This window comes from Anser anser (genome assembly GCF_964211835.1).
Source record: "Anser anser genome assembly, chromosome: 1".
Lineage (NCBI taxonomy): Eukaryota > Metazoa > Chordata > Aves > Anseriformes > Anatidae > Anser > Anser anser.
The window spans coordinates 82588767-82604517 of NC_139720.1; the positions used below are offsets into that span (position 1 = coordinate 82588767).

The following is a 15751-nucleotide window of genomic DNA, read 5'->3' on the forward strand; positions in this document are numbered from 1 at the left end:
CTGTACAGTGGTGTCATGTACTAAGAATGACAGGGAAGTGGGTCAAGAAGGAAAAGCAAATAGCTATGGATATTATAGGCTAGGATGTTGATGACTGGTCTCATTACAGCATTTCCAGGGGGATTTACGGTAGCTGTAATCCAGAAGCTGTAAAAATTCTTGAGGGATACTAATGAAAACCACATAGCTAATTCTCTCCAAACAGAGAAACTCACAAAATATAACCCTCAGAACAGATCCAATTACAACTTTTAAGCTACCTCTTATTGTTGTGCATTTTTTTTTCTGCTTTTCTGGACAATGATATTAATGTCATTCCCCCTCAGCCATACTTTACAGTGCACCATTAACCTTCCTATGAATTTGATAACTTGCTTCGTGGTGGAGCACAGAGCAACACACATGTACATGTACAGACACACACACACACACACTGTTCCAAGAATGCTCTTACAGTGTAGACAAAGATTAAAATTAAGTTTTAATATAGGCATACAATGAACCCAGATGGCAGTCAATAGATCTAATGTTACCATCAGGTACTCACAGTGTATTTATAAATCTTATGTGTTCAAATTAATTTCAGACTGCACTACACACTCTTGCAACCACCAGTCTCTTATGTACCTGGGTTTTAATTGTTTCTCTCTTTGACATAATGAATGCCAGAGTGTAACCATGAAGCACTCATTTTGCATCATAAATCACGGTATCTTTATAAAAGGAAAGGATAATTACAACAAAATAACAGTTCAAAACTGCTTGAAATCTAGTTCTTACCTTTGACATACAGTGAAGAAAATAATTGCCTAAATACAATGTACAATACTGATTTAGATGACTTGTTATGCACACTTACCTAGTGTATTCTACAAAAACAACCCTTTTTTATGAAAACAACAACAACAAAAACACTAGAACTTTTCAAGCCTTTGACAAATGAATTTGCTCAGGGCAAAACACTACACATTTGTAATTTCTTGCCTGTTTCTTAAAAGCCTGTGTGTCACATCTTTTCTGTCCTCTGTATATGTGTTCTAGTTTGCTGTAAAGAATGCTTCATTTTATCAGCCTGCTTTTTTATTACTTCACTTATTTTTCATAAGACTTGCCTTTCCTTGGATTTTTTCTGCTTTTTATCTCTTTTAGTTTTGGTGGAAATACGATAAGATGACCTGGGTGTATGAACCAGAGTGTATGGGTACTGTTCTGTTTGTTTACTGTCTTATTTTCTTTTTGGTGTGGAATCTACCTTTACAATCAACTGTCTGGTTTTGCTGAAAGCTGCTTGAGGTCAGGCAAAATTATGCTCTAAGATATGATGATATTTTATAATTGTCCCAAACAAATAAATATTATCTGTATTATATAATAGTCATCAGATTGTACTAGGCTTCCTATAAAGTAAACAAATAAAGCTGAAAAGAGTTGGTTTGTTCTTAGTTTACAGGAATATGAAAGAAACAGAGGCAATGCTATCATTATGCAAACTAGCTAGTTTGAACTAGTTCAGCTATGTCTATGTATAGCTTGAAGCTACGTTCAGCTATGTCACTGGAACAGGCTCCCCAGGGATGTAGTCACTGCACCAAGCCTGTCAGAGTTTAAGAAGCGTTTGGACAGTGCACTTAGTCATATGGTCTGAATTTTTGTGTAGACCTGTGTGGAGCCAGGAGTTGGACTTGATGATCCTTATGGGTCCCTTCCAACTCAGGATATTCTATGATTCTCTTTAAGTTGCTGTTAGTTTTGCATTTACCTAAACTGTTAATTTAAAATTATAATGAAGGCATAGTCTGCAAAAGTAGGCAAGCTGTTTTACCTTCCTTATGCTGTTCTTAATCCCCATGTGTTTCCCCTTTTTAGATCCCCTGAACAATGCCTGAGACCAGTTTCACTAGGCTAGCAGATCCACTAAAATCATTAGGATTTGTGTCTCCCAGCAGTCTGGGCAAACACACTGCTTTGCAGGGTCAGAACTGGTAAAGAAAAGCTGTTCAGCAGCTCATATGTTGCTTGTAGAATGCTACAATTTAATCTGAAGGTCTCCACTGAAGTAGAAATTACATGAAGGACTTATGGAAAGCAGGACTTCCTGATACTTCCCTAAAGAGGGATGTGGTCTGAAGGATCTGAATATAACTTTGTTCTATTCCAAACTTCCTCTTTGCCCTCTTCCTCATTGTAAACTGCTCTTTGAGCTTTTTCATAAATATTATCCCTAGCTGCAACCAGCTGATTTCATGTGCATATCAAATTAACCATACCATCTTCCTCTTCTACTCTTATGTGAAGTGAGTGTCCCATGGAAGTTCCACTCAGGAAACACTGCTCAAAATTGCCTTTTACAATGGTACAACATTATTCCTTTTAAAACTTACATGTGATATTAAAAAATTACTGCCCCCTATAAATTAGGAAAGACACATTTTGAATTTCTACTTCTAAAATAAGGTTTCCCTAAAGTAAAATTTGATTATGCAAAATACCTATGCTTGGAGCAACAGAAAATCAAGAAAGCCAGAAATATCAAAATTACCACAAAACAGTTTGGTACTCTGAAGAAAAGCCTCAAACAGGCTGATTACCTTGGACTGAAGATCATAAGGGCAGGAATGTGCTGCTGCAGGCCTGAGTGAGAGGAGGGACTTTTTTTTTTTTTTTTTTTCTTCAGGGTATTTTGGACAGAAGAGAAAGAAGATAAAATACAGGGTACCCTATGACAATTACATAGAACTGGAGTGTTTATTACCAGAGATAAGCCTCAGTCTGAAACCAGATGTTCACTGGAAGAAAAAGTAAAGAGCAAGTAGCAGAACTGATCAACCTCCTATACAGAGTATTACACAAAAATGTTGCAAAAAGAATGATTGAAAACTCTGTGAAAGGTAGGGGCATCAAATTTTAAAATCCAATGGAAAATTTATTTTCCCTTTAAGGTTTCTCAGTTCCTCTGGAAGCTATCCCATCATAACAATGCTGATAGCTGATAATCTTGTTAATGACCTAGACAGTACTAAAGCATATATTAAAGACAATCAAATGAAAGTGACAGCAGTCAGAATACTAAGCCCACAACAGAAATAAGAATTTCCTAATACTGTGTAAATGTTGAAAGCAGAATTTATGGCTTTGAACATATTACTACAAATTTCATCACTGCTAAAGTATCATTTTGATGACATTTTTTAGAATAACTTTTCATTAGCAGAACATTTTCTTTCCTTTGTTTATTTATTAGTTGTTTTTTGGCAGTAAGTATTGTAAAATAGTTATCCAGATGAAACTATCATTTATTTTCTTATTTTTTAACATGGGAAGAAAACATAAATGAGGATGGTTCTCCTTAGCTGTACAAGTGATAGTCAAAATAACAATTTAACTGACATACCACTGGTGCCTCTTTGACTGGTTCCCAGGGAACCCATCTCTAACATTAGGCAGTTCCTGAAGCTATGAGCTCTGCAACAGAATCACTTGCCATAGACAAACCTTCTTCCAATCTATGTTCTGTGATTTATGCCTGGAATCACACTTTTCTATTCCTTCGTAAATAGTAATAACAATAACAATAAAAAGGCAAAGCAAATATACAATGGGATGCATCCATGGCCACACACAAAAACTCTATAAAATATCTAATCTTGTCTCACAAATTCCTCTGACCTTACTGTCACCATGAGAACATATTTCAACATATACATTGATTAGTGTATATGTGTCACGCATCTACTAATCTTCCATTTCTGTGGAAACAATTTATTAATAAGGCAAGTTAGGTAGCAAATGGAAATTGGAAGTTGGTATGGTAAGAGGTGGGCTTTAATAAAAAATGAAAAAAAAAATATTAAAAAATCAATGCATTTCTGAACTGCAGATGGAGTTCACTTTCTCTACTTGGATCCAAACCCTAATTTCACTTTTCTAAAGGACTGAAGAAGCATTCAGACTGAATAACCAATACCTTGAAGTTAAAATTTGAAATTTGTTCACATGGGATTAAAACTGTGGGTGTCAGTCCAATGAGGTTAAATCCAAATAATTTAAGTTACTTTCAGGAAAGTATTACCTAGTTGAATGTCACTGCAGTGATTTCAGCAACAGCAACAAAGAGAACTGACTCATGAAAAAAAGAATTTTAAGATCCACATGAATGATGCATGAAAAGGGATGAAAATGAAACACTCCAAACACATCTATGTGCTGATTTGAGAATAGCCGGACACCTTTGGGTTATGCCTACATGACAGTAAAAGGAATATACTGTAGCAAGTCCCCTCCTTCTCATATTTTAGAGCATTCTTTTCAATTCTTTGTATAATTATATACATTATAAAATACTATTGTTAACCTTTCAGCCTCAAGAAAGTTAGGCAGCAACTTCTGATGTACTTTTAAGGTTATATGGTATATGCTTAGAATTACATAAGTAGCTGAGTTACATACAATACAAGCCACACCTTGATGGAGATGGACATAGTAATGCAGACAGAAAGTAAAACGCTAGGTAAAACATCAGAAATTAGAAGGTGCAGCTTTCAAGGAGAACAAATAACAAAATAAACTAATCTGCAGACAGCAATATATATATCGAGGTGCTGGAACGTGTCCAAAGAAGGGCAACAAAGATGATGAATGGCCTAGAAAACAAGTCTTATGAGGAGTGTCTAAGGGAACTGAGGTAGTTTAGCTTAGGGAAAAAGGAGGCTCAAGAGACCTTATCATGCTCTACAATTACCTTAAAGAAAGCTACAGCAAGGTGGGCATTGGGCTCTTCTCCCAGCACCAAGTGATAAGACAAGAGGAAATGGCCTCAAGTTGCGCCAGGGGAGGCTTAGGTTGGATATTCGGAGGAATGTCTTTACTGAAAGGATAGTGTGGCATTGGAATAGACTGCCCAGGGAAGTGGTTTAGACACCCTCCCTAGAGATCTTCAAGAAATGTGTAGATTTGGGACTTAATAACATGGTTTAGTCTAAAGTCCATCGACTTTAGTACTAGGTTAAAGGTTGGACTAGATGATCTTAGAGGTCTTTTCCGACCTGAACGATTCTATGATTCTACATATTTGCTTGCCTTATTTAAATTTGCATAAAGACTAAATGAAATACCAGGCTCTCATGTTTACACTGATATTTTTCAGTCAGCATATCTTCCTCCTGAAAAAAAAAAAAAAGTTTGTTTTTCAATAAGTTTATATATCATAGCCAATTAATTTCTGCTCATTCAATGTTACTAATTTCCTCCTAATTACAAAATGTTAAATAAAGTTGGCATTCTCCCCCATAAGCACTTCTAGTAGCCCAACCCCAAAATTTTACTAAATAAAATGACCCTTAACAAGACAACTTCTCTTTTTCAAACACCTGGTTTTAAACCAAATGACTCTATCCCTTTCACAGGATCATAGAATGGCTCTGGTTGGAAGGGACTTCAATGATCACCTAGTTTCAATCGCCCTGCCACAGGCAGGGATGCCACCCACTAGATCAGGTTTTCCAGGGCTTTGTACAGCCTGGTCTTGAACAACTCCAGGGATGGGGCATCCACAGCTTCTCTGGGCAACCTGTTCCAGTGCTTCACCACCCTCTGAGTGAAGAAAACTTCACAGACAATTTTCCAGACAATCCATTCAGAATCCAATTAACATGTTCAGTTTTTGTCTCCTGTATTCAGCAGTACTTGGCCAATTCAGTGTCAGTTCTTCCAGCTCCCCATCCCTCCTCACAAAATTATATCCACAACTACCATTTCCCAAATAAGTCAGTCTCCAAAATTCTCATCTATGTAAACTTTACTCATATAAGTAGTCCTTGATCACACTGTGAAGATTTGCAGGAAAATAAAATAAGGACACCAGATATCAAGAAGCAAGCAGAACTGCATCCACCTTTAAAAACATACACAGTGTCAGACTACTCAGGATCTAAGTAGCATTTAGAATCTTTAATACAAGGTAAGATTAATCAACTAAAAGAAACAGGTCTCAACTGATATACCAGAGAGCATAAAAGAAACTTTTCAGATTTAAACAGAAATGATAGAGGGGCTGGTATCTTGGAGGAAATAAAACTACAGACTTCCTACTGTTTAAGAACAAAGTATGATAAGCATGAGCAGCAGAGAAAAAGTCATTAAAGCTTGATGTGGGAAAAACTCTAAGTGTGTATCAATCAAGGTAGTAGTGTCAGTGGGAAAATGGCTTCAAACCATTAGTGGCTAAAACAGTTAGGTACACTTAGAAACATACGCTCACCTTGAAAATTGAATGCAGAAAGGAAAAGTTTTAAGCAATCAGTTTGCATGACTATTGATTCCCAGAGAGCTTTTCAGCCAACCCTGTGTGAAAATGTATGCTGGGGCATAGCTATGGCTCTTGCTGTCAGAGTGTATTCTCATGGAAATTCCTAACTGAATCACTCAGTGAGCACATTTACATGGTAAAAAAAAATGGAGAAAAATCTCCCAAAGCCAAAATAAAGTTATACTGCCAAAACTGTTAAGCCCTAAGTGGGTTTCCAAATAAAATTCAGTTGCTCTATTGGGTGCCACTTGAATGAATCAACAATAAACTAAGGCACTAGTTTAAAAAGGCCTTTTTAATATGGAAAAGTATCTTTCAGTGTTTGAAACAGCAATCCCCTTGAGAATAAACTGAAAGTTGAGACTTCTGAAAGGCTTTGTCCAGATCCAGTGCAGTGCCTTTCATACGTTTAAAGATGCATTCTACTGTTGCTGCATATCAAGTTTGCTGCTTTAGAGTGGTTTTCGTCAGTTGCACAGAGCAAAAGAAACATTTCTTTGGACTTCAGACAGCTTTTTAACATTTTCTATATTGACACTAACCTTCTAACATACAGACCTATTCATGGACCACTTTCATTCCCTCTCTTAACTTCATCTCACGCCTTTTCCTTTAGAAGTTCATCTGTTTGAGTACATGAAAAGTTCATAGAAGTTAAAATTAAAATTAACTTCTTTCAGAGAGTGGCTGCGGTAGTTGTAATTAATTTCATATAATAATAAGTCTTTAGAGGTCTACTATTATTTCATAATGGTCTTCACAATTTGTTTTGATCTGAAACCTTCTCCAAGTACTCTTTGTGTCAGTAAGATAGAAAAGCCATTGCTCTCTTATTCTAAAAGACCAATATCTGGAGTGTATCTATTTAATGGCCGATATGCTATTGGTGGTGACTTCAGGAAACAAAAAAAACAAACAAAAACTGTTCCCAAAGAAAGTCTGTACAACCTGTTCATGGTGAATGTTACAAGACAATGGAGTTGTAAATACTTGCTGAGCAAAATTCTTTCACCTCTAATCAGTATAAATCCAGATGTGAATCCTGAAACTTAAAGAATTCAGTTACTTAAGCTCCCCAAAATATTCCAGAATATGATTTCAGCATTATGAAACAGTAGTTAAAGAATTGGCTCGGATATCTGTTCTCTAACAGTTGATTTATGTAAGAATATTTTCTCTTTAGTTACTTGAAGAAGGAGTATTTAATTAACAAGAACAAAAACCTAAGATGAACAACTCCCTCTGTCCACAGATGTTCACCTTTAAAGACCATATTGACAGACTTCCACTGAGCTTTTGCCAGTTAGTTTTCATGATACTCTAAGTACTGCAATGTTTCATGCACACTGTGATAATATTTCAAATGTGCTAAGCCAGGCTGCCTTTTGGTCGTGTTTTACCTGGTTAGCAAGGTTGTACTCAAATGGATGGCTCCTGAGAGGTATAAGGAATGGTAGCAGTTAAAGGCTAATCTGATTACAGAATGACAGAATCACAGAATCATCTAGGTTGGAAGAGACCTCCAAGATCACCGAGTCCAATCTCTGACCTAAAACTAACAAGTCCTCCAACAAACCATATCACTAAGCTCTAAATCTAAATGTCTTTTAAAGACCTCCAGGAATGGTGACTCAACCACTTTCTGGGCAGCCTATTCCAATGCCTAACAACCCTTTCAGTAAAGAAGTTCTTCCTAATATCCAACCTAAACCTTCCCTGGCGCAACTTTAGCCCATTCCTCCTTGTCCTATCACCAGGCACGTGGGAGAATAGACCAATCCCCACCTTGCTACAGACTCCTTTAAGGTACCTGTAGCGTGCAATAAGGTCACCCCTGAGCCTCCTCTTCTCTAGGCTGAACAACCCCAGCTCCCTCAGCTGCTCCTTGATGTTTGAAAAGGGGGTAGAAATTTGCTACAAATGCATATTTTGACCTCTCATGTTTTGAAAAGTGCCAAAATCTTTAGATTCCTATTAAATGGAAAGGTCGCTATGCAATATCATCCTTTTTTTTTTCTTTTTTTCTTTTTTTTTTTTCTTATAAACATGTTTGAATGCGTATTTACACTTTTTTTTTTCCATGTGTAAGATAACATTTTTCATCTCTTGCCAAATATTCCCAAATCTTTGCAGTTTAGAAGACCTGCCCTACCATGGAAATTCAAGAGGTGTACTTTTTTCATTAACTCAGTCCTGGAAAAATGCATCAGTGTGGTGTTGGGGGCATGCATTATGCTGGCAGAGGCGGTCTTTTTGATGAGACACAGATGCAAGTCCACTGGTGTTCAGTAGAAATCTGCTGATATTTTTTTGCAGAATCCATTTGCATTTGTGGTGGTCTTAGATTCTGCCTACTATTCCTCTTGATTATAGTTCTGTTCTTTATAATTCCTTGTTTTCTGCTTAGACACTTTGTTGCTATTTAAATTCTCTAGTTAGAGTATATAGTCGGACAAGCAACAGCAAGAATTACCACATACTGAATATATAAAATGAGCCATATCCATCATCCTTAATACCATGAATAAAATCTGCTACTGCTAGATCTTCTCGATATTCATAACAATATTTAAAAATAAATAAATAAAATAAAAAAGGCATCTGCCATGAAAGGAATTTCTCATGTTGATCCTTTCCCAGTCAAACAGGGTGGGTGGATAATAGCATTGAAAACAGGGAATGAAAAAGAGGCTGAGTTTTAAACAGCATGAATGATAGCAGCATATAGACAAGCTTGCTTTAATCAGTCAGCCTGTATTACACAAATTCAAAAACTGGCAGTTAACAGTATTTTTCTTAGCTTGTGGTATCTGAAGGACATTGATATACACATCAAACAGAATTCAGGGCATGCATTGTGAAAGTGCCAGTTGAAGCTTTATATGTAAGTTAAAGCTGGAATTAAATCCCTTTACCATACAAGAGACATACAGCCTTTCTCCTACCAAATTTCCACTCATTATGATTGAAGAATTAATTTTCTGAGAATTTACAGGTAAATGTGTTCATTAAAAGCCAGTCTTTAAACAAAAATTGTCACATACACTATACCAAAGACGTAGTTCAAAATTTGCAGTTCAAAATACCTATCAAGTTGGCAGTGCTTCTGTTAGTGTTATTCATAACGTTTAGCTTTGCAAAAATGTCTGATATGAAATGCCAAATTTCTAAAACGGGTCCTTGTAAAAGAAACAAAAATAAAATACCCTTTTCCCAGAAAGAGCATGAACAAATGTAAACTCGCCAAATTCTGACCTTTATTCTCGTTATACACCTTTTAACTCCTCCGATTTGTGCTTGTTCCACCACGCACAAAAGTGCATGCATGACTATGCATACACCCAAATAACATCTTCCCTCCACTTTCAGTGACCATATTAACTCACTTGGAACTATTTCTACTGAAATTCGTCTACCTTCCTGAAGTGTGACCATTATTAAAATTAACATTTTTGGAGTCATATTTAATAGCTACCAGTTTATCAGTCAGCAGAAGCTCCTTCATTACATCTTCTCCAAGAGAATGAGAATCACAAAGAACTTCTGAAGAAATGGATGTCCTTTTAAAAGAGATTTCTGAAAGCAAGCCAACAACTTCAGTTGTATTATTGACAGTGGAAAATGAAAATCATTTTGAAAGGTATTTCATAGAATCATAGAATTATTGAGTTGGAAAAGACCCTTAAGGTCATCAAGTCCAACCATCAGCCTAATACTAGTAAATGAATCACAAAATGATGTTCCTTAGAGCATCATCCACACATCTCAAATACTTCCAGGGATGGCGACTCCACCAAGACCCTGATCAGTCTGTTTCAATGCCTAACCACATTTTCCACGAATAAATTAGTCCTTGCTTTGTATACAGCCTATAGAATAATATCATTGTCCTGAAGAGAAGACTATTTGTTAGAAAATAACACTGAAAAACTTTGAGTCTTAAAGTGGCTTAAATGTCCTGTTTTCACATACTTATGATGAAATAACAAATTTCTCCTTGCATGGGAATTGCAGGCTATCTTCTCCTAAATATTTTTACAGCAGTGATATGTGCTAATGAGAAAAAATGGCAGTCCTTGAAAATGAAGATCTCTTTCATCCAAACAGGTAGATACTAAATCTAACAAATTTATTACTCAACTATCATATGTAGTGTTTATAAAAAGGCTGTGATACATCCAAAATCATAAACTAAAGCCAGCTGCTTCACATTTTATATAGTATACATTGTATACCATTTGAAATACAGTAAACGTAAATAAATATTTTAATACTTTTTTTTTTTTTTTTAATGCCATCTAGGAAAGGAAGAGTGAGTAAAAAATGTAGTCCAATGCTGTCATAGCAAGGAAGTTAAAGATCTTAAAAAGAACTTATAACGAATGCTTTGATAATGAAAGACAATTACTTCCAGATAAGTTTTGAATACTTCAGCTGTTATAAAAGGAAAATAGAAACTGTAGTGGGTTTATGTGGTAAGGTTTTGGTTGCAGGGGGCCATAGGGGTGGCTTCTGTGAGAAGAATCTAGAAGCTGCCCCATGTTAGGTACGGCCCCCCCTGCTGACTAGAGCTGAGCCAATAAGCAATGTTGTTTGCACCTCTGTGAGAGTGTATTTAAGAAAGAAAAAAAAACTTGCTGCTACACAGCAGCTGGGAGAGTGAGAGGAGTGAGAAACAGCCTTGCAGACACCAAGGTCAGTGAAGAAGGAGGAGGAGAGGTGCTCTGGGCGCCGGAGCAGAAGTCCCCTGTGGCCTGTGGTGAGGACCATGGTGAAGCAAGCTGTCCCCGTGCAACCACATTGGAGCAGGGTTCCACACTGTAGCCCGTGGAGGAAAACATGGTGGAGCAGGTGGACCTGCACTGACGGAGGCTGCAGCCTGTGGAGGACCCCAGTTGGAGCAGATTCTGGGCCAGACCTGTAGCCCATGGAGAGGAGACCACGCAGGAGCAGGTGACCTGGCAGGAGCTGCTGCCTGTGGTGGACCCGTGCTGGAGCAGTTTGCTCCTGATGGATGGACCCCATGGTACGGAACCATGTGGGAGCAGTTCTTGAAGAGCTGCTGCTTGTGGGAAGCCCATTCAGGATCAGTTTGGGAAGGACGACATCCCATGGGGGGGACCCCACAGTGCAGGGGAAGAGAGTGACCAGTGAAGGAGCAGTGGAGATGAAGCACTATAGACTGACCATAACCCCCATTGCCCCGTTCCCCTGCGCCGCTCGGGAGGAGGAGGTGGAAGAGGACAGATGGGGGGAAGGCGTTTTTGGTTTCTTTCCTTTGTTTCTCACTTCTCTAGCCTGTCAGTAATAGGCAATAAATCTTTCTTACTATCTCCCCACTCTGAGTCTGTTTTGCCCGTCACGATAATTGTTGAGCGATCTCCCTATCCGTATCTCAACCCTTGAGCCCTTTGTGTCGTATTTTCTCCCCCTCCTCAAAGAGGAAGGAGGAGTGAGAGAGCGGCCATGGTGGAATTCGGCTGCCCACCTGGGTAAAACCACCACAGAAACCTCTGGCAAATATAATTGGGAAGATGTGACTAAGTGGTTTGGATCTGGAAATAAATTTAGGATGTTCCAGAGCTTTGAAGATAAGAAATCCCAACATACCTGCAGGTAGAGTTGATCTCTGGGGGGTATGTGCAGTCCAGGAGGTGGATGGGGAATAATGTCTCCTGCCAAAGGCTGAAGTCAGGGTGAAGGCTGTTCCTGCTGGTACCAGGCTCTGAGAAGGAATTCCCCTCCACAGGCACAGCCTGCAAGAGCAACTGACAGTTAACACACATGTCCATGCAAACATGCTACAAAATCCACCAGGGAGAGCAGTAGTGGTTTTTTGTTGTTGTTGTTGTTGTTGTTGTTGTTTTTTAATATATATGCTTATGACTTGTGTGACTCTTTTAAGGAGCCACAGGTTTTCAATCAGGAGTGGAGATCAGTGTTTGTACATATATGTAAAACTCTACTCCTTTCTCAGGGTGTTGAATGTCAGCTGTTGCCATTTCAGTCAACAAGAACCACTGATACTTAGCCAGAATGTACAAAATTTTAGTTCTTTGAAAAGAAGCAATAAATCTCCGAGTTGATTTCTGTTCCTTACCTTAGTCATTTGTTTTTTGTAGATGTTTGTCCCACTGTGCAGTATATAACTTATGAAAAGCTAAAAGTCATTGGATGAAAGGCATGATGCAATTGTAAGAAATTATCTTTGTTGTCCAAATGTCACAAAATCAATGAGAGGAAAAATTGTTTCTGTGAGAACTATTACTGCTCCTAAAAGATAAATGCTGATGAAAGAGAGCAGCTAAACAACACCCTTCCTACTCTAAATATTTTTTAACTTCCTGAGACAATGATTTTTGAACCTATACTATAAATATATTTTTTGTATGAGGGAAGGGAAGGGAAGGGAAGGGAAGGGAAGGGAAGGGAAGGGAAGGGAAGGGAAGGGAAGGGAAGGGAAGGGAAGGGAAGGGAAGGGAAGGGAAGGGAAGGGAAGGGAAGGGAAGGGAAGGGAAGGGAAGGGAAGGGAAGGGAAAGGGGTTGATTCTGTGTATCAAAACATACCATTTTACACAGACTTCAGTACTTGGGAAACCAACTTGTCTTCAACTAAAAATGAAATTTCCTGAAAAGTGAGAGAGAGGTACGTCTTCATCAACTTTTGAGTAGTGCTTAAGGTGTCACTTAGTAAAATGCTACAGGTATTAGTTACTGTGTAATAAGCTACAGTAGAGATTTGTGACATTAGCAACTCCACTGAAAATTATCAAATTTTCAACTTGCAAATATTTATCCTACAGCAAATGTTAGAAGTTATCTTATTTGCTTTGGATAGTAGCACACAACTATTTCAAAGTAACTGAATCTGTAATTTACTTATCTTGTGGTGACTTGTTCATGTAGCACCACCTGTAATGATGCAATGTATTTTGGAACTAATCTTCTAAGAGTAGGAAATCGGGGAAGGGGGGCAGGAGACCTGCGTGGATGAGCAAGAAGCTCATCAACAAGATCAAAAGGAAGAGAAAGGTCTATGAAAGGTGGAAAAAAGGTCTGTCCCCTTGGGAGGAGTATAGGAGTGTTGTCAGAGCCTGCAGGGACGCGAGGAAGCCTAAAGCCCACCTGGAGGCGAGGCTTGCAAAAGAGATAAAGGATAATAAGAAGGTTTTTTTTACGTATGTGAACAGTAAAAGAAAGACTAGAGATAATGTGGGTCCCCTGCTGAACGAGGGGGGCGTCCTGGTAACAGGGGATGCTGAGAAGGCAGAGATACTGAATGCCTTCTTTGCTTCAGTCTTTGCTTCAAATACTAATACCCCACCCCCCCCCACCCCGGGAATCCTGGACCTTGGAGGGAGGAGAAAGAGTCTGGGAACTGGAGATCTCCCCCCGGTTGATGAGGGAGTCGTTCGGGAGCGTCTGAGTGGGGTCAGCGCACACAAATCCATGGGCCCCTATGGGATGCATCCACGTGTGCTGAAGGAGTTATCGGAGGTGATCGCCGAACCGCTCTCTATCATCTTTGAAAGGTCTTGGAGAACAGGATAGGTGCCTGAAGACTGGAGGATAGCGAAATGTCACTCCGGTCTTCAAGAAGGGCAAGAAGGAGGATCTGGGAAACTACAAGCCAGTCAGTCTCACCTCTGTCCCTGGAAAGGTGTTGGAACAGCTTGTTCTGGATGCCATCTCCAAGCAATTGGAAGAGAAGAAGGTTACGAGGAGTAGTCAGCATGGATTCACCAAGAGAAAACCACACTCAACCAACCTCGTAACCTTCTATGATGGCATCACCAGCTGGGTAGACGGGGGGAGAGCACTGGATGTCATCTAACTTGATTTTAGCAAGACTTTTGATACTGTCTGCCACGACATCCTGCTAGCAAAGCTGAGAAAGTGTGGGATAGACAAGTGGGCAGTAAGGTGAGTTGAGAACTGGCTGACTGGCCAAGCTCAGAGGGTGGTGATCGGTGGCGCAGAGTCTGGCTGGAGACCTGTGACTAGCGGTGCTCCTCAGGGGTCAGTGCTGGGTTCGGTCTTGTTCAACATCTTCATCGACGACCTTGATGAGGCAATAGTGTCCACCCTCAGCAAGTACGCTGATACAAAGCTGGGAGGAGTGGCTGACACACCAGAAGGCTGTGCTGCCATTCAGCGAGACCTGGACCGGCTGGAGAGCTGGGCGGGAAGAAACTAAATGAGGTTTGACAAGAGCAAGTGTAGAGTCCTGCACCTGGGAAGGAACAACCACATGTATCAGTAAAGGCTGGGGGATGACCTGCTGGAGAGGAGCTCTATGGAGAAGGACCTGGGGGTCCCGGTGGACAACAGGTTGGCCATGAGCCAGCAGTGTGCCCTGGTGGCCAATAAGGCCAATGGGATCCTAGTGTGCATAAAAAGGAGTGTGGCCAGCAGGTCAAGAGAGGTGATCCTCCCCCTCTACTCTGCCTTGGTCAGGCCTCACCTAGAGTTCCGTGTCCAGTTCTGGGCTCCCCGGTACAAAAAAGACAGGGATCTCCTGGAAAGAGTCCAGCAGAGGGCCACAAAGATGATACGGGGCCTGGAGCATCTTCCCTATGAGGAAAGACTGAGAGACCTGGGTCTGTTCAGCCTTGAGAAGAGAAGACTGAGAGGGGATATTATCAATGTCTACAAATATCTTAAGTGTGGGAGACAGTGGGAATTGGCCAAGCTCTTTTCAGTGGTTTGTGGGGATAGGTCAAGGGGCAATGGCCAAACAATGGATCACAGGAAGTTCCACACCAACATGTGAAAGAACTTCACAGTGAGGGTGATGGAGCACTGGAACAGGCTGCCCAGGGACGTTGTGGAGTTTCCTTCTCTGGAGATATTCAAGACCTGTCTGGATGCCTACCTGGGCAACCTGCTGTAGGGAACCTGCTTTGGCAGGGGGGTTGGACCCAATGATCTCTTGAGGTTGCTTCCAACCCCTACAGTTCTGTGATTCTGTGATTCTGAAAGTTTGATCTAAAGAACCAAAATACATTTTTGGGGGAGCTGTTAAATCACATTAAACTTGAAGTATTCATTGAAAACTTAAAATGTTCATTTAAACTTAAACTGATCTTCATTTAGTAGTTCACTTCCAAGATGAGATCAGTTTTAACACCATTTAGATGATTGTTTCATTTGCATAAAGTGAGACAAACATCAGATAAGTAGAAGTTCTGAGACACAACACTTTACAGCTAGGTCATTTTGTCTCTAAGGTTTACCTTTTAATTGTTATTTAATCTTAGAAACCATTAAGGCTTCTGCTAAAGTAGGTTTACCTACACTGCACTCGTATATTTATCTGATTACTGAATAACTACTGGCAGCCTTTAATGTTGGACAAAAGCTAGCAGGACAGTGACCCTTATGTATCTTCCAGCTTTCAAAGGAATAACTTTACTCTAGAAAAATCAAACTTACATTTATCAACAA

General features: G+C 39.5%; 1 protein-coding gene across 3 annotated transcripts in view; it reads right to left on the reverse strand.

Annotated features, from left to right (window-relative positions):
• LOC310903964 (uncharacterized protein) overlaps nucleotides 1-15751 on the reverse strand; it is a 104215-nt gene that overhangs the window by 49826 nt on the left and 38638 nt on the right. For 2 of the 3 annotated variants that reach the window (XM_083848085.1, XM_083848086.1), the window contains exon 7: nucleotides 11915-12060. In XM_083848085.1, coding sequence (XP_083704211.1) covers nucleotides 11915-12060 — 146 coding nt within the window. Of the gene's footprint in view, nucleotides 1-7010; nucleotides 9881-11914; nucleotides 12061-15751 lie in introns of those variants that run through there. The other variant, XM_083848084.1, reaches the window with a different exon arrangement.